The 18,930-nt window shown below is 36.4% G+C and overlaps 1 protein-coding gene across 2 annotated transcripts in view; it reads right to left on the reverse strand.

Annotated features, from left to right (window-relative positions):
* Positions 1-18,930, reverse strand: part of LOC139138125 (afadin- and alpha-actinin-binding protein A-like) — a 45,539-nt gene that overhangs the window by 15,537 nt on the left and 11,072 nt on the right. For both annotated transcript variants that reach the window (XM_070706352.1, XM_070706353.1), the window contains 5 exons: positions 10,549-10,853; positions 9,345-9,502; positions 4,522-4,829; positions 2,869-2,941; positions 2,091-2,256 (listed from right to left, as the gene is read on the reverse strand). In XM_070706352.1, coding sequence (XP_070562453.1) covers positions 2,091-2,256; positions 2,869-2,941; positions 4,522-4,829; positions 9,345-9,502; positions 10,549-10,806 — 963 coding nt within the window. In that variant the 5' untranslated portion in view covers positions 10,807-10,853. The remainder of the gene's footprint in view (positions 1-2,090; positions 2,257-2,868; positions 2,942-4,521; positions 4,830-9,344; positions 9,503-10,548; positions 10,854-18,930) is intronic.

Consider the following 18,930-nt stretch of genomic DNA (forward strand, 5'->3'; position numbering starts at 1 on the left):
TTACACATATTCTGCTTGCTAATCTCACTGGTTCTCATTCAAACAAGTGACTTGGATATCTACTAATAGTTTGATTCACATATCAACATGGAATGTTATTTCCTTTTTATAGCTGGAACAACTTGATAAGAAAATCAACTTTTCATGACGTTTCCAGGACCATCTTTTCATGAAGTGGCGATAAACAAAACATTATTGTATGTATTGTTTACAGAGCTTATTTGCTCATCCTTGCATGAAATACAGAACTCTGCTTGGAGTATTCTTTTATGAACTTTAGTGTTGCATTGTTTGTTAGTCGGACCATTCTAACCTAAATGACCACTGTACTGAGTCCTTGTTAAAAATATTATTGAAACAAGTCATCGTTGATGACACAGTCCCCATTTGTTAACGGGTACTTTGATTACACATCATCAGAGAGGATAGAGCCCTCTTCATTAGGTCTCTGATAAAAATACTTTTGAAAAAATTCGCTTGATACATGTCTGAGCTGTGGTTCAGGACATGAAAAAATCGTAATAAAATGGCCACATGGCGGCCATATTGGATCGTATCACAAAACAAATCAATGTGCATATGTATGACATAGGTCAATGTCCTTGTACCAACTTTGAATAAAATCGGTTGAAATATGCCTGCGTTATGGCTCCGTACATGAAAAAAGCGTGATAAAATGGCCGCCTAGCAGCCATATTGGATTGCATCACAAAACAAATTAATGTGCATATCTATGTCATCGGTATATGTCCTTGTACCAACTTTGAATAAAATCAGTTGAAACATGCCTGAGTAATGGCTCTATACATGAAAAAATCGTAATAAAATGGCCACACAACAGCCATATTGGATCGTACCACAAACAAATCGACATGCATCTGTATGACATATGAAGTAATCCTTGTGACAAGTTTGAATGAAATTGCTCCAGGCATCTCTGAGATGTCTGCGTGAACGGACGGACGCACGGACATGACCTATAAGTCCCCCCCGGATGGCGTCTGTGGGGACTAAAACCATCTGCACAAAGTTTCATCAAATTTGGTACAGTTGTACCAGAAACAGCGCTCTAATCTTGAATTATGCAAATTAGAACTAATTATGCATGCCACACCAATATAAATAGACCTGCATATGTATGCCATAGTGTAGTATCCTTGTACCAAGTTTAAAAAGAATTGGCACAGGAATATCTCAGATATCTGCATTCATGAGCCCCTATGCATAGACACAGCATTAGTATTAATTTCATCCTGGAACCCCTGTGGATCATACCTGGGGACCCTGTGGATGGATATCAAATACAGGAAAGAAAACGGCTGTCACACAGCCATTTATGACCGAATCATTACAAAAATCGGCCTGCATATATATGTGATAAGGATTAATATAGGTATCAACTTTCAATGCAATCGTGCCCGGCATCTCTGAGAAATTTACATGAACGAACGTACAGTCGTACAATATAGTAAAACAAAATGGCCGCCACGCAGCCATTTTAGACCAGATCAGAATAAAAATTAACGTGCATATGTATAACATATAGAGTAATCTATGTACCAAGTTTGAATGGAATCGCTCTTAGAATCACTGAGAAATTTGCGTGAACATAAGCACTGACATCAAATACAGGAAAAAAAATGGCTGCCAGACGGCCATTTTGAATCGGATCGTAAAACAAATCGACGTGCATATGTATGGCATAAATGATAATCCTTGTACCAAGTTTGAATCAAATCGCTCCAGGTGTCTTTGAGATATCTGTGTGAACGGACGGACGCACGCATGCACGGACGCACGCACGCACGGACATGACCAAACCTATAAGTCCCCCGGACGGTGTCCATGGGGACTAACAATGATCACTCCAAATTATGATTGTTACCATCAACAGATCAGGAATATATTTCTCTGATCCAACAAAATAAATCATATTGACTCCTGGATCCATGATACACTCTAATTCTGTCTGACCTAATGATTATCAACAGTCAAACCTTTATGTCTTTCATTCAGATAGTTTTAACCAGGTTTCTGATCACAGTGCAGTAATATTATGAAAAAGACACAGCCACAATTAATTAACTCACCGTTGATCTGTTGGTTTTGACCGGAGACTGTTGATTAAGGAGATCCACAAGTTCTTTTTCCATGTTGCGTAGTGATTCTCTGAGATCCTGGTTTTCCAGCATTAGTTCCTTCTGTCTTTCTTCATAACTTGTGATTATCAACCTGTACATGTCTTCCTCATTTTTGCTGAAATAGGAGAAGAGGATTCTAAAGTTTATGACCATCAGTCAACAATTTTTTTGTAAAAGGAGTTTATGAGAGTTTGTCGGGGAGAATTATCTATTTGCCATACAAACCATCTTTACTATTATAACTGTTGGGCTCATGTCTGTTTAGTCTTCACTAACAGTCATTCAGCATTTTATAAAATACCTTGTTTGATACTCACGTTACACAATCAAGACTGAAATAAGAACAGTATTACATGTGCCTAGAATTAACAATGCACACTTAAATCTGCGGTGCAGTGTAATTCAAAATTACAACACCGTCATTGTAAGGATATTGCTCGGAAGTAATCTAATTTTTATAAGCCGACTGATTCCCTTTTTTCACAGAAGTCAATCTTAAACAGAGTATCTGCAAAGCCACAATAATCCCTAAGCATTTTGTGTGTGTGTTTGTCTATGTTAAAATGAGAGCAGAGTTATTTCAATAATTCTTGATTTCCTTTTTTGTTTGACGTGACTCACAATACTCATGCTTTTTTACTTACTAAAATGGTTTTAAAATAATTATTGGATAAAGGTGATATGTAAAAGGTGACTAAGGTGTCCTTTTCCTTTCATGAACTTTTACCTGTTGTGTCCAGATGTTTTCCAGGTTCCTCGTTTGCCATCTGAACGTTGTAAAGAATTCAAAATATCCATTCCTGAAACACAGATTTACAGTATCCGTGTTGTAAGCACATTCTGTACAGAATAATTGCTTTTGTACGCAGGAGTTTAGGGTTATGTTGGAAGTTATCGTGATGTGAGAGCATGTGTGGTGGATGTAATGTTACACAAAGGGGAGGATGGAGATAATACAGAGTTTGTTGTTAGTTCAATATAATGAAAGTGTATAAAAAGTTGTAGGGGTGCATGGTTAAAACAAGGAACACATTGCAAGGAAAACTTTGCAGATTAAAATTAAATGTTAGAATGTTAGAAACGTTGAACAGAAGTAAACTATTTACACGGATACATACCGGTACTGTACATACCAGTATGTACACAACACAAAGCAGTCAGCTGACAAGGGAAGTATGATCATTTCATATTCTCATTTTTATTGAATGATGTTATGTGTTGTGTAGTAAATTGCACATCTTAGTTTTTGAAATTAATGTAGCACAGAACATCAGAGAACAACTTGTGACTGTAAAGGCTTGTGAAGTGATGTGACCATACAGTATGGCATGTGAGGTGTAACCGTACAGTATGGCATGTGAAGTGTGACTGTACTGTATGGCATGTAAAGTGTGACTGTATGGCATATAAAGTGTGACTGTACAGTATGGCTTGTAAAGTGTGACTGTACAGTATGTATGTGAAGTGTGACAGTATGTTATGTGAAGTGTGACTGTACAGTATGGCATGTGAAGTGTGACTGTACAGTATGTTATGTGAAGTATGCCTTTACAGTACTAGTATGGCATGTGAAGTGTGACTGTACAGTATAGTATGTGAAGTGTGACTGTATAGTACAGCATATGAAGTGGCTGTACATATGGCATATAAAGTGTGACTGTAAAGCATGGCATATAAAGTGTGACTGTATGGCATATGAAGTGTGACTGTACAGTATGGCTTGTAGGGTGTGTGACTGTACATTATGTATGTGAAGTGTGACTGTATGTTATGTGAAGGTGACTGTACAGTATGGCATGTGCAGTGTGACTGTACAGTATGTTATGTGAAGTATGCCTGTACAGTACTAGTATAACATGTGAAGTGTGACTGTACAGTATAGTATGTGAAGTGTGACTGTATAGTACAGCATATGAAGTGTGGCTGTACATATGGCACGTGAAGTGTGACCGTACGGTATGGTATATAAAGTGTGACTGTAAAGTATGGCATGTGATGTGTGACTGTACAGTATGGCTTGTAAAGTGTGACTGTACAGTATAGTATGTGAAGTGTGACTGTATGTTATGTGAAGTGTGACTGTACAGTATGGCATGTGAAGTGTGACTGTACAGTATGGCATGTGAAGTGTGACTGTACAGTATGGCATGTGAAGTGTGACTGTACAGTATGTTATGTGAAGTGTGACTGTACAGTATGGCATGTGAAGTGTGACTGTAGAGTATGGTAGGTAGGTATGACTGTATAGTACAGCATATGAAGTGTGGCTGTACATATGGCATGTGAAGTGTGACTGAACAGTATGGCACGCAAACAAAGGTATACTTTCTTAAAAAACCAAGAATATTACTTATTTTGCCACTGAAAACTCAACACATACCTATTCTTCTTTCTTGTGTTTTATCTGTCAACAGCTGATGAACTCTCTCCTTCAGTTTGTTTATTTCTCTTTCCTTCTTCTTAATTTCATGTTTAAAATGAGAGTCTCTTTGTTTCAAAACGCCTTCAAGTTTTCTCAGTTCCTCCTTTTCAGTTTTGACTTTATTTAACAAAGATTTATTTTTGTTTTTTAACTGTCTTTCCTTCTCACAGAGTGCAGCAATGTCTCTTTGGCCCTGTTCAATTTCTTCTTTCAATCTGGTTTGGTTTGCTTGAAGGTGATCCATGTCACTATAATTACGGTGTTGCCTACAAGGAGAACGGTAACAAAAACGATAAATCTGAATAATTTGAATTACGCCCTTATAACACTGGTATACTCCCATTGGAGTAGGGTGACTTGATCTACAATGTACGTGTCTGCAGTGGAGGTGAGAAGATTTTAAAGGAATGCTTATCATACACATGATACCATGGCAATGGGAAGTTTTTTCAAAACAAAAAACTGAAAATCACTGTATGATACTCGTGTAATTACTAATTTGATAACAAAGCATAGACACAAATCAGCATAGTCTGTTTCATAAACTTCATGTCAATATGTTATGACAAGCAACTTTTTATTCTCTTTTCTGTCCATCTCATTACAAACACTGTTGATCTGACTATAACGCTGTAAGACTTACAAGGAGGCCAGTTATTCACTGACCAGTCTCTGAATGCTTGAGACAATAACTCTTCACTGCTGAAAACCAGTACAGTTCATGACATTAAGGTCATCAGCTTTACTCATGTAATAAATTTGGTAACTTAATTGACCATAAAACGGACTGTCTGAACCAAATTGACTGCAGTCTATTGTTGTTGCTACTTCACAAGTGAATAACAAATTGCACCGTATTTGTTGCATTCTCACTTAAACAGTTTGCTAATCAACTTAGAACTTAACAAAGCCTGGAGGGCGTGACTCCTGGTGCTTTGTGCCTATGCTTATGAGGTCAAGATAAAAAGCATGTCAGCTTTACATGTATGTAATTCATTCCATAACAAGGATACCATAGAATTCGAAAGCCTAGATATTCTTGGCCGGTACTCATCAGATATTCTTCTTTTATTCTACATGTGTGCAAGATAAACACGGACTATATACTGGTATTTCAGAAGATTTACCGAGAGCAAAAGCAACACTCAGAGTTAATCATATCACAAAGCAATACCATCAGATAGATTCAGTAAATTATTTCTTCAAATCCTTTTCTGGCAATGTTGAACCTTGTTGAACACATCCCTGTGGGATAACTGTAATCTCATTGAAGTTCAACGCCACAAAACTATATAACGGTCAGTGGAATTTACCAGCTAACGTTAAAAATAAGCCATGTATTTAGAATATATGGTGAGCATTGGACACATGAAATATTAACTCTAAATGAAACTTGAAGGTTGTCCGAAATGCAATGTCATTTTATCTTGGGTTTAATTTCAAATGATTGCATTATACAAGGTCTTGACTGTCATACATACAATATACATGTACCTCTGCCTCACATTGGCCATTGCCATTCCATTCCACATTAGAAACTCCCTCTCCCTCCCACTTGCCATTGCAATTCCATTCTACATATAAATTAGAATATTGGAAGAACACCATCCCCACCCCTGCCTCCCCTCCCACTTTCAATTTTGATTCAATTGTACCTGGACATAAGAATATTGGAAACCAACGCCTCCCCCCCCCCCTTGCCTTCCACTTGCCATTGTGATTGCACTGATGTCAAACTCTGAAAGTCCTTGATAAATAATCAATGCAAATAGTCTGGTTCCTGCCTGATCTATTGTCTACCTGTCATTAATGAATTTACAAGCAGATTAGAGGGTTTGCAACAGTATGACTCTACCGTTCTGTCAGGTTTCTATACACTACAGTCATATAGAGTCTAGCATTCTATTGACAAGGCAAGGAATCTCTGACTTTATTCTCACAGAGACATGGCAACACAAATATTAATCACTGAGAAGGCAAAATAATTGCAAAGTAATCCATAATTAATTGAGAAGTGAGATGATATGGTTTGGCAGGACACTGTCACAATAGACACACAACATACTTTAGTAATATAAAATATTTTACGGAAGTAAATATTTGTGTGTAGACGTCATACCTAAACACTGCCTTAAAATTAATTTACCTGGGTGTTTTCAGATCCAGTTCTATATTGGAAATAAGATTACTGGCTTTGTTGTGGTGGATGAAAAGCCTTTGAAGGAACTTAACCTTTGTTTACAATGGCAATGTTTTGTTAGAATTATTTGGCATTATATGTCTTTTCAGTCTGAGTTGTGGTTTACCTTTGTAGTGTGCTAATAAACATTACAAATGGATATTTTAAATGCTGACCATACTTGTGAGGATAACCCCATGACCTTATAAGAATGTTCTAAAGATACATTGCATCATGTTATGGGCCAGTGACAACCTGAAGAAACAAACAGCACTATATAAAGACACCCTTAGACTACTTCTTATACACTACACACCATTGTTCTGGCAATGTAAACAAACTGCACCTCTTTTATAAAGCTGCAATAACTTCAATCTGTCAACACAGTCTGTAAATTATTTGAACTACCTTTTTATGCCTACCCTGCTTGGATTTGAGCCGAATCTCTGACTACCCTGCAAGGAGAGTTAGCTGAATATATTTTATCATGCCGGTGCAAGGTCGGTAGACGATATTACAAATTTATGTATTTGAAAGGTGTACTCAAGTAACTTGTTCCTGTCGTGTCAGTGAAATGTGTACATATTGAAAAAATGTCCAACGATGGCATTATATAAAGATTTTGCACTGTTTGAATTTTATGCCACGTATCAAAACAGTCTGAGCCATTTTAAGCAGAAGCCTAATTTCCACAGAATTGTCAGTTTTGTACAGATGCTATGATTTGCTAGTTGTGCAAACTAAATACATCTCTCCTATAGGCTATACTAAAACACAATCTATGCAACCTATTTCAGAGATTTATTAATTGATAAAAATGAGCAATTTGAGCTGACAAAAGACTGAAGCACCAGTTTTTACCCTGAATGGTGTCATCATCATCAAAATGATGGGCTAAGGTGAAAGTTTAACATTGTAAGGTACCTGTAGAGACATCTTTGTTTCGGTTCATTTGATGGATGATATATCATATTCTACTGGGTGGAAGGGCTGTCAGTCCTGGGTGGCGGGGGGCTGTCAGTCCTGGGGAAGGGGCTGTCAGTGTGATTGTGAGTGAGCGCTTCACAAACTCTACAGCGTGCGAAGGGGTCGCAGTCAACTTAGCTCTGTTATTGAACCAATTTTTTTGAGATTGGGGATTTGGCCAAGTGGTTTTGTCTGTGGCTTCTTTACTAGGTGACTGGGTACCGTACGTTGTGAGTTTGAAGCTGATTGAAACCAACGTATTTTCTACTCTGGGTTGAAAGCTCCGCCGGTGGACAGAATTGTCCCGAGGCTGTCTTTCACCCAGTTTAAGCGATGTATTCATTGCTTTGCTTTGATAAAGTGTGTGTGCAATTTGTGATAGTGAGCGTGTGGAGGGGTCGCAGTCAGAAAAATTGTAACAACTTAGCTCATTTATTGATCAAATGTTTTTGAGATTGGGGATTTGGCCGAACAGTTTTGTCTGTGGCTTCTCTGCTAGGTGACTGGGTACTGTACGTACGTTGTGAGTTCAAACCCGATTGACAACACTGTATTATTATGGGTATAACATGTAAACGTGATCATGTCATTTCAAGAAATTGTCATCAACTTTACTGTTGTGTCATGGCAAGAGCATATACAGTTTGTATATTTGTCATTTCAAAGTACAACATTCATTTCAATTACAATTATAGGCATTATAGGCATAATTGGCTATCTCATGCTAAAATGTGTTTGCGGGCACATTTAGAGTTGCTGAATCTTGTCAAAACTCGCTACGCTCATTTCAACTTTGACAATATCATACAGTCAACAGAAACCCGACACTGCATACTTCACATTGTAATATCTTGTTTTTGCTTACATATAAACCATAAGGACAATAATTTTAGCAGTATGTTTTTTTTATAATCAACCCACTACATTATAATTAGAATCATTAAGTGTATGGTACTCCATGAGCACAGTCAAAAATTCAGAACTTTGTTCTATTTTGCTCAGTACATGTGACAGGATTTGTACAACCCATAGGATAAACATCCCATACTGATTGCATTACTGACTGTTTTGTACAAGCCACATGACAAAACATCCCATACTGATTGCATTACTGACTGTTTTGTACAAGCCACACGACAAAACATCCCATACTGATTGCATTACTGACTGTTTTGTACAAGCCACACGACAAAACATCCCATACTGATTACATTACTGACTGTTTTGTACAAGCCACACGACAAAACATCCCATACTGATTGCATTACTGTTTTGTACAAGCCACACGACAAAACATCCCATACTGATTGCATTACTGACTGTTTTGTACAAGCCACATGACAAAACATCCCATACTGATTGCATTACTGACTGTTTTGTACAAGCCACACGACAAAACATCCCATACTGATTACATTACTGACTGTTTTGTACAAGCCACACGACAAAACATCCCATACTGATTGCATTACTGTTTTGTACAAGCCACACGACAAAACATCCCATACTGATTGCATAACTGACTGTTTTTTACAAGCCACACGACAAAACATCCCATACTGATTGCATTACTGACTGTTTTGTACAAGCCACACGACAAAACATCCCATACTGATTACATTCTATCTGTTCTCACCTATTTTCATACTCTTCTTGTAATCTCATACTCTTCTGATGTGTTTGCAACAATTCAAATGTACAGTTAATAAGTCTGACAATGTCAAAGGTTTCTGCTGGTCCCTTGTCGCTCTGAGTTGCAGTGTACAATGGCGGAAAGCCTAGCACTACTAATTCCTGTTGACAAAAAGGTAGAAAGAAAAGAATGAACTATCAGTAAGTCAGTGTACTCAGCTTCAGTCATTATGATGTCATTGTAGTCTTCATATGCATTTATATGCCTCATACTGCTACATAATTAGTTATTTTGTAAAGAAAATTTGGTACAAACTACAGAGGTGTGACTGCAAGAAATGCAAGCAACCTTGAATTAAAGGTTTCACTATTTGATTCAGATGGCCATGACACCATCACTGCCTACGGTAGAAGTTAAAACACGTGTAGTACGGTTTAAAGTGATGCCGGTATTTAAACAAAGTCAATGAGCCGAATGTTGTGCCAACGAATGAGATTTCTGTCACATGACTGACCTCTGAAACTTTTCTAATAGTCTTTTGATGTAGATTGACTGCAGTATGTCATGTTCATCAGAGTAACTGGTGGATAAACTACATGAACTACATTCTAGTACGACAATTATCAATTTACACTATGCTCACTTGTGTACATATTACTTGACATGACCTTAGAATGAACCCAAACCTTGCGTTACAGACTAAGCTATACGGTAGATGGATGTTTTGTATTGTCTTTTTGTGTCAAGTGATAAGTAGGCTGACAATGACAACTTCTTTCTGGAAATTGCCTTCAAACTAATCATACAAAAGCTGTGATGTTTAGACTTCCAGTAACCGTTTTTCTTTATCTGTTTCAATGCTGACAAAATTTCTTACAACTGATACTTTGTAGATGATGCTTTTCTTTTGCCAAAATAGTCATTTTTTCAACAAGAAATCAAAATTCCCATCATGAAAATACAACTGAAGTGAATTGAAATCATAGAAGAAAGGTTCATGAGCTAGGTCCTGTCATGAGGGATTACATTGATGAAAGAAATACAATACCAGTTCATATTTGATGGGAAGCTGTCTTGCATACCGGTACTGTTCATGTTAACCCAAACCAAAGAGCTAAGATCTATTTTGGAATTTATAATGAGGTCACATACAGTTGAACATTTTACTCATGATGTGAGCAGTCAGAGATAAATCTGAAAATAATACCTGATCAAGAAATGCGATACACTGGTCTACATTATCCCTTGTACAAAATACCGGCTGAAGTAACTTTTCTGGGAGTAGTTTCGACTGCAGCGGCTGTGGTGACGGTGTAAACTGCAGTCCTGGTCTTTCACTAGCTAGCATGCTTGGTGATTTGTCTGATGGGAGGATGTATTGCATAGGAAACCCATTACTGAGTCTATTCGGTGTTGTCATTTCGGTTAGCCTGTTGAAACTACTTGCTCTGCTCCAGTCGGCCATCTCTCTCCAGGCCACACATCAGCTCTTACTTCTACTGTTCATACTCCCTGCAAGTAGAATGTATAAAATTAATGTTTGATTCGACAAGCTTTCCCATGTAACAAGCTTTTCTGGTTTGTCTGAAATAAATTAAAATGTATGAGCAGCTTTATCAGCTGTTCAAAATAATTGACACATAACAGTTCAAAAACTCAAGCATTTTTGTGGATGTTGGCGACAAATTTGTAGACCAGAGGTAAACGTCATAATGAATGAGACAGCTGTGAAACACTCAACATGCCAGACATCGAGATGACTAGCATGATATGGATAAATATATCTTCTTTAAATTGCCTACAACATACCCATAACCACCATACACTGATGTGACCTTGGTACTACTATAACCAGAGAGCTCAGATTTAACTGGATCCTAATACTGGTACAATTATAGAACACTTCAGTAATATGATCCCCAGATGTCAAAAAATATTATTTTGACAAAACCATCTGTTGCAGTAAAACCTATAATGGCTGAAAAAGGGCTTAGATGGCATGGAAATTAGCTGGTGTACCGTATTGTCTAAACTGGGAGCATAATTTATTATTAAGGTATTTTAACATGATTCAGATGCAATTGCATACTTGCAATATTTTATTGTGCATTATCATAAAAATTCTATTCAATTCACACACTTAATTGTTTGCATTAGATGGACATAACTGGTCTGGATTATCACGTACAATGTGAATATATTAAATGTTGCAATTGCATATGAGAAGTTAAACCAAATCACAGTAATTACTTAAAGTCTACAAGAACCAATTTTGAAATATCAATTGTGCTAAGAAACTTTCAGAGATATTAAAACACAAAATAAACAAATATAAGTAGATACAGCTATTTGAAGGAATGAACTCTTGGAACAAGTTCTGTTTAAATGACAGACTGCGTTGCCTATCAACAGGCAACCAAGCTGTTTATCTGAGGGTATACTGGTATAATGAAGTAGATCATGGAAGACTTCCTGTGTTGACCTTTCCATAAACATTGCCTAGCATTACAGGTGAATGCACGGGGTCAATCATATTTCTACCATACAAACAATACTGTATCAACATGACTTGGGTCCCTGTACCGTACAATGAATGGTGAATCACTACAATGAAAGACTAGAATTTCTGGCATTTCTGAAACTTCTTTAACTAAAATTTACACTAAAATAAGAGCATCCTGGAACGCAAACAGCTGGTACATGTATACAGCATTCATAAATAAAAATAATTGTGGTTCACTACTGAATATATAGGCCTTAAAGATTACGAGATAAGAAAGCCCAAAGATATTTTCCTCCTAAAAATCACAGATATTAAAAACAAATATAACCACGGGGGCATATGCAGTAATTTAATTTTACAAACAATATTGCCCAATGTAAATTAATAAATTTAGACATGTCAGATGGTGTGAACTTACACCAAAATACATTCAAACATATTACATCAACAAACCAATTGTTTCTGCTAAGGTTCTGGAATGTTAAATGATTTGGGAACCCTGGTAACATTTCTGCTGTCCCTAAATCTGATTGTTCTGATATACCAAGGGGAAGTCTGGTGAAAATGACAGGGGAACCCTGGTAAAATTTACCTGTTTACCGCCCTTGGCAAAAACACTGAAACCCAATTAGAGGGCCAGTAGCTATAACCTATTTGTGTATCTCTATATACGCTTTGGGTAGTTGACATTAAAGACAAAAATATAATCTAAAGATATAGTTAGGGCTCTTTAAATACTTTTTATAGTTTTGCTAACAGAATTAGTGCAACATGACCAAAATATCTTTATATTGATGTGTGTATACCATTGTCAACTGTCAAGCTTTGATGATCTATACATGTAAGATCTCTCTGTATAAGGTCATTAGACTGCTGATGAAAACGTTTAAAGACATAAAACATTAAAGTACAATGAGAAATAAACTGTTACATGCCTCCCTGATGCCTCATATATATTGAACGTGGCATGCTCCATAGGATTCCATGGTAACATGTTGATGATGTCGCATGCTGCATAGCCATCATTTGGATGAAAGTGAACAGGATTTATTTTCAATTAGGCAACTTTGGGATTTAAAATGATCAAATTACATGTTTTTCATGGGAAATACTGTTTTTACAAAACTATGCATTACAAAATTGATAAACACATTACAGCGATGCACCATTCAATGATGAAAATCATTCACTTTCACTTACCATGTAAAAAAACATCTGATTGTCATTTGAATTTAAACCCAAAAATTTAAAGTAAAATGTATGTAAAAGAGGCATGTAGTAAAAACATCATAGCCAAAACAAGGGACTATGTACATGTACCCTCAAGGCAGGAGACTATTTGCCATCTTTATATCCAGCAAAAGGTCACCTATCCCCTGGCACATAGTCCCATGTTTGGCCTATAATTATGATATTCCTGTTCAAGTTTAACCCTTTGAACCTGGCTCGGACATAAATGTCCGATGACGTCATAGAGTATCAGGGGGTCAGGGTGCAAAGGGTTAATAGTCATGAATGAAAAGTAATCAAAACTTTGATAATGTTACGACTGAATAAACTAAACTTTATTGTGATACAATAACATCTGAGTATGGAATATGGTAACCATCAACTGACTGGTCTCCAACTACTGACATAGAGATATTCGAACTCTACGTGCCACATTACTTTCGTGGTATCAATGGATCTGCATGTACATGTGTAGTATTCAATGTCATCATTTGATGAAAATTCTCTATCTGAAGCACTGTATAGTGTATATGTATGTGCATAAAAACTGTGACAACTACCAGAGGTTGAAAGCACACTACTAGTAACATAACTCAGTAATGCCATCTTGAATACAGGCAGGGTGATAGTGTACTCTGAAAAATTTTACTGCCATCTTAAGTGTCCCTGGGACACTTTATGTAAAGACAGTTGACTATAAGTATAAATCACAACTCAAACCCAGTGATCGAGATGCCAGCATATATAGTGAGTAATGAATCCACCCTAATAAGATCTCCATTTCTACATAAAAGCAAATAACACACAGGGTTGCCATCCTAACATAACATCAAAACTGGGCAATTCAGGAATTTCTCATCAGAGACGAAGAACACGTCATGTACCACGCAAACTGTGAACATTATCAACCGAGGTCAGGCAAAAATTGAATTCCAATTTATTTGCACTGTTAATAATATTTCCAGGATAATAGAAAATAAATTTTTCACTTGAATGCAGCTCAATCAATGCCTACTCACAGCTTGAATAAGCCGATATTTCATTGATATCATAGACTGTGTGAGGAAGCTACATGTACATTCCTGTATTGAAATCACATTCATCCATCAGCCTGCATACATACCACTGTACCACATTTCTGAGATTCCAACCGACCACTGCGGCCATTGACAGAATCATACGTATGACATGTATCAAGTTTTTGCCTGCATTCATTTGTAGTCTAAAGTTGATGCTTTCTATCATTTTCAGTATGGATCACCATCATTCAATTACTGTGATGAAGGAGAGTGGGTTGTTTTCATCCATATCGCATGGCGATCATGTAAATGCAATGAGAAAACAAATTAATATATTCTTTGAAGAGTTGATACACCAAGACATTGACATCACAAATACTGATAGATTGGCGCACACATGCTGGTATTGAAAATAGATTTTGCCTTGAAAGGTTATTTCATGTTGTCATAATCAAGAACACCATACCTTCAACACTTCTGTTTTTGATTGGCACCTGCACCACCACATCAAATACACTTTACATTCAAAACAGCATTTATTAGAATGTTGTCTTGAATGTGATTTGTACAGGAGTAGCCATGGCACACTGAGGTCATTGACTAGCGGTGTCAACTCGGGCAATACCAATTTACTGACTCTAAAGTATTAGCAGTGCAACACAACATGGCAAGTTACTAGTACTCTGTAGTGCAGCAAACATGATGAACCTTAGATCATCAAAGACAGTTCACTGTATGGTATACCAGTTAATGTACATCATATGTACGTATACCCCTATCTGCACCCCTCCCTTTTCACACTCTCACCTTGGTTGTACACAATAAACCTACACAATTGGTGCATGACCAAACTGTGATGGTAAAACAGTTAATATAATGAAGACAATTAAAGTGTCAGAGATAAGTTTCCATGGCAACAAATACACAAAACACAAAACAATGACCTGAATTGGAACATGCCTTTGTAGCAAACTGTTTTTACAAAAAGACATTATTTGGGGGTTTTAATAGCCAAGGAATTTACTGTAATGTATCTGTTGAAAGCTTTGGCAAAGTGAAGCACCATTGAAGACTGTAATTTCATCCTTATTCATGGATGTTCAACAAGGTCTTGGTCTCAAGGTACTTGAGCACAATGGATCTCTTTTGTTCATGGTCTATGCATACAGATACTGGATTTACTGATGAACAATCACGGTTGTTACAGGTCAGACATACTGGTAAATCTAATGCCTCAGAACCTAGATACATGTACTACCAGTATATAGCACTCAGTCTGTGATCTTTCCCTAACCTTAACCACATCCTACTAGACAATGATCTCCATTTGGATTTACCGTAAATGCTGAAGATCGTTCTCTAGTCTGAACTGCATCCTATTATATTATGATTTTCACTTCAATTTGATTTCTTGAAGAAACTTTTTAATGCAAAACACTTACACTGCATTTAAGCATATCTTGCCAAGATTTCTACTAGTGGTTCATTGATGTGGAATATTTTGGGTGTACAATTGTCTTAACTTTGCAGCTTACCTTGGTACATGTAAGGCTGGTGTACACTGTATGGTACACTGACAATGTTAATGTGTGTCACACATGTGATCTTTGATATTTTATTCATAGTACCAAATCAGTTGATATGGCATCATTACTGCAAAGCCCTGATCAAACAAACTTTATTTTAAACTGTATCTACCGGTACCAGTACATTGGATTCACGTATGGGTTTGTGCTACAGACAGCTGTCAGTAAACAGACAGCACCTTTTACAAGCATCTGTCTGTAGCAAAATCAGATTCTGACCTTACAATACTCGTAGAGAGGCAAATTCAGTCTACTTATGTTTTAACTTCAAAAATATTAAATTATACCATCAAATTGATGGCATTTATAAATTAAAGAGCATGTACAACTTTACATGCCACTCAATAAGTTTTCTTAGACACTTTGCTGTCAATAATACCATATTATGTATGCTTTGTTAGGGGGAACACTGCTATAAAAAGGCATTGCGGACAAACAGATATGAATATAATTTACAACATTTCAAATATTACGACAGTTGCAAACGAAAAGGATGTAATGTAATAAATATAGATTTGCTGACTACACACCTAATAAAGAATTTTATGATGTGTTGTATGCAGTCAAGGGTCTAGAATTATTATATATACTGGAACTTTAAACAGGGTTGTACACGACATACATGTATGTATACATGTACCGGGTATGTCTGTGAATAATCAAAAGTTTGATAGAGTTTTGGCGAAACAAACCTTTATCAAACAGCATTGTAAACTACAGATTTGTTCTTTTCCCGGAAATAGAATCTAATTTGGTGAATGAAACTGAGCAATTTTCATGCACATGTACTTCCTTATGAAACCAACAATCTGTCAATAAAACAGTTCCTGTCTACCATTCGTTTCAATTCACACACTGTTAAAAACATTTCCTATTTCACTGATATGCCCAGTTTTGAATTAGACAAGCAATAATAATATACTGCTATTCATTTTATTTGCCTTAATGACACGAGAAATGGGGTATATTAGGCACTTATGAGCACTAAATACTGACTAACCATATTGTTCCATTGGCAGCCTATACCATTATCAGGGTATACTCTCGGTAAGTGAACCACTGATATTGATGTATATTCTCTTCTTTCATCAGATAATCCTTTTCAGTGTTGGATTATTCTTACAATTTTACATGTCACTTTAATATTTCAAAGAGAATTCTCAAATTTTTGAATAGCTGTTATACTGGAATAATTACTCAAAACAAGAAATATCATTGGCATTATGTGCATACGCTTAGTGAACCATTGAATTGCCATACAAGGCCATAATATCATTAACCATTGGCCTCCTTGTAGAAACAGCTGGAGGACTTCTACAACATTCTGGACATGAAATACAGATAAGGCTCACAAGAATGTTCAAATCAGACCTTGTTGATGGATTTGCTCAGAATATTAATCAATATAACTGGGAAGGTCATGCAATGATCCTGTTGATATAATTTGTGAATTAGCATGAATTAATAGATTTGTAATTTCTAAATGGCCCAGTCTTCCGGCAAAGCAAAATTCAGCTTTCCTCTTGGATGTATGATTATATCATACCAGGCAGCCATTTTGGAATTTGGTATGAACCTATGGTACTGTACACAATGTCAGTGATTTTTATTTTTGAAAGACATCACAACTCTACAGTCTGCATATGAATTATGATATTACATCAATTCAATAATTCAAGCATGGCTGCTTTCATTATCAACACTTCTTCAGCAACTATCACCCAACTGTGACCTTTTGGACGACATTCAATTCCCAGTAGGCTATATTCTGCATAAATGATACATGTATTAAAAGGTCATGTATTTACCATTCTGAGCTTTACCATTGCAAGGTCATGTGTCTATATGTACCATCATCATAAGCTTCACCATTGATATCATCTACCCTTACACTTGTAAATGTCCCTGAAATACAGAAATAGCCTTGGTATTTTTTTACATAAATTGAACTTTCTGTAAACACATCTACCTAAAGTCAGGTGGATTTATTAGTAAATGACTTCCACTATTCATGACCTGAGTCTTGTATTTGCTATCTCACTGACACAACACTGACCTGCTTACATTAGGGACAGCACAGTGTACTGTTATTGGAGAATTGCCTAACGAATACCAAACAAACATACAATGTTTCTACTTGATATCATATAGTGAAGTTGAGCTAATGCAATGAAAAATCCTGTTTGTAAAATACAACAAGTGTACGTTCCCTGATTGCAAAGATTTTATCAATTCAAAATACCAGCATGACATTTTCTGATTCTTCTTTCATGACGAGGCAGTCAATGTCCCGAGTTTTTTTTGTCACTTTTGGAATTGTTGACATGGAGAAATCAGAAATTGAAAGAATTGTCAAAAACCTTGTCTACTGACAGAACTGATGACAAAAACAACCATTCCTGGTATCGACAAGAAATATGTGTTAATGTATTACAAGATAAAAGTCTTTTGCCCTTGTGAGGTGAAATGAGACTCTAAAATTTTGACAACTGTGACAATTGTCACCCATGTTATGATCTGATCCTTGATTTTCAACAAGTAATTTCATATTTTCTGGAAACAAAAGAATGCTAAGCAATATTAGCTATATAGCTGTTAATATACTTTTAAATCTTTCACTGTTTATGCTTTCCAAATCTACAACTTGCCAGTTTGACAGACAAAACTACCAGTAATTTTATCCAGTATTACCTTACTACTGGATCAACAAATGATAAAAAAAAACAAAGCAAATAGCTGTATACTCTACGTTCTTAAAGATATCCAATTACAATTTGTCTTTTAGTCAACCAAGAAGTAGAAATATTTTCATTTCTGTTGAACACCTTCGTTATCCCTTAGTCACTGTAACTTAGTGCGTGACGATGACACCATCCCGCTTTGACCTTTGACTTACACTTGCTGCAGAACAATGGTGTGTATGTGTACTACTCATTTTCCTGAAATTAGTTTATGTTATTTGTTAACGCTGATGATGAACACAGTACGCCATAGAAAAAGGTAACAAATACACACATGAAAATTAGATTGGCAATAAAAAATAAATGAACAGAGAATCATTTTGACATTTGTATAGCTACACGTGTCAGATTTCTGGTTTGTCTGTATATGATAACTGGCTGACGTGTGGGCACGTTGTATCATAGTATACTGTCATGGTAAGATTAGAAACACTGTAACCGGGTACCAAGGAACCTTATCTCCTCTACATTAACATCAATCATTTTATTTCAGAAATACTAAAAATACCC

Source organism: Ptychodera flava, chromosome 8 (genome assembly GCF_041260155.1).
Source record: "Ptychodera flava strain L36383 chromosome 8, AS_Pfla_20210202, whole genome shotgun sequence".
Lineage (NCBI taxonomy): Eukaryota > Metazoa > Hemichordata > Enteropneusta > Ptychoderidae > Ptychodera > Ptychodera flava.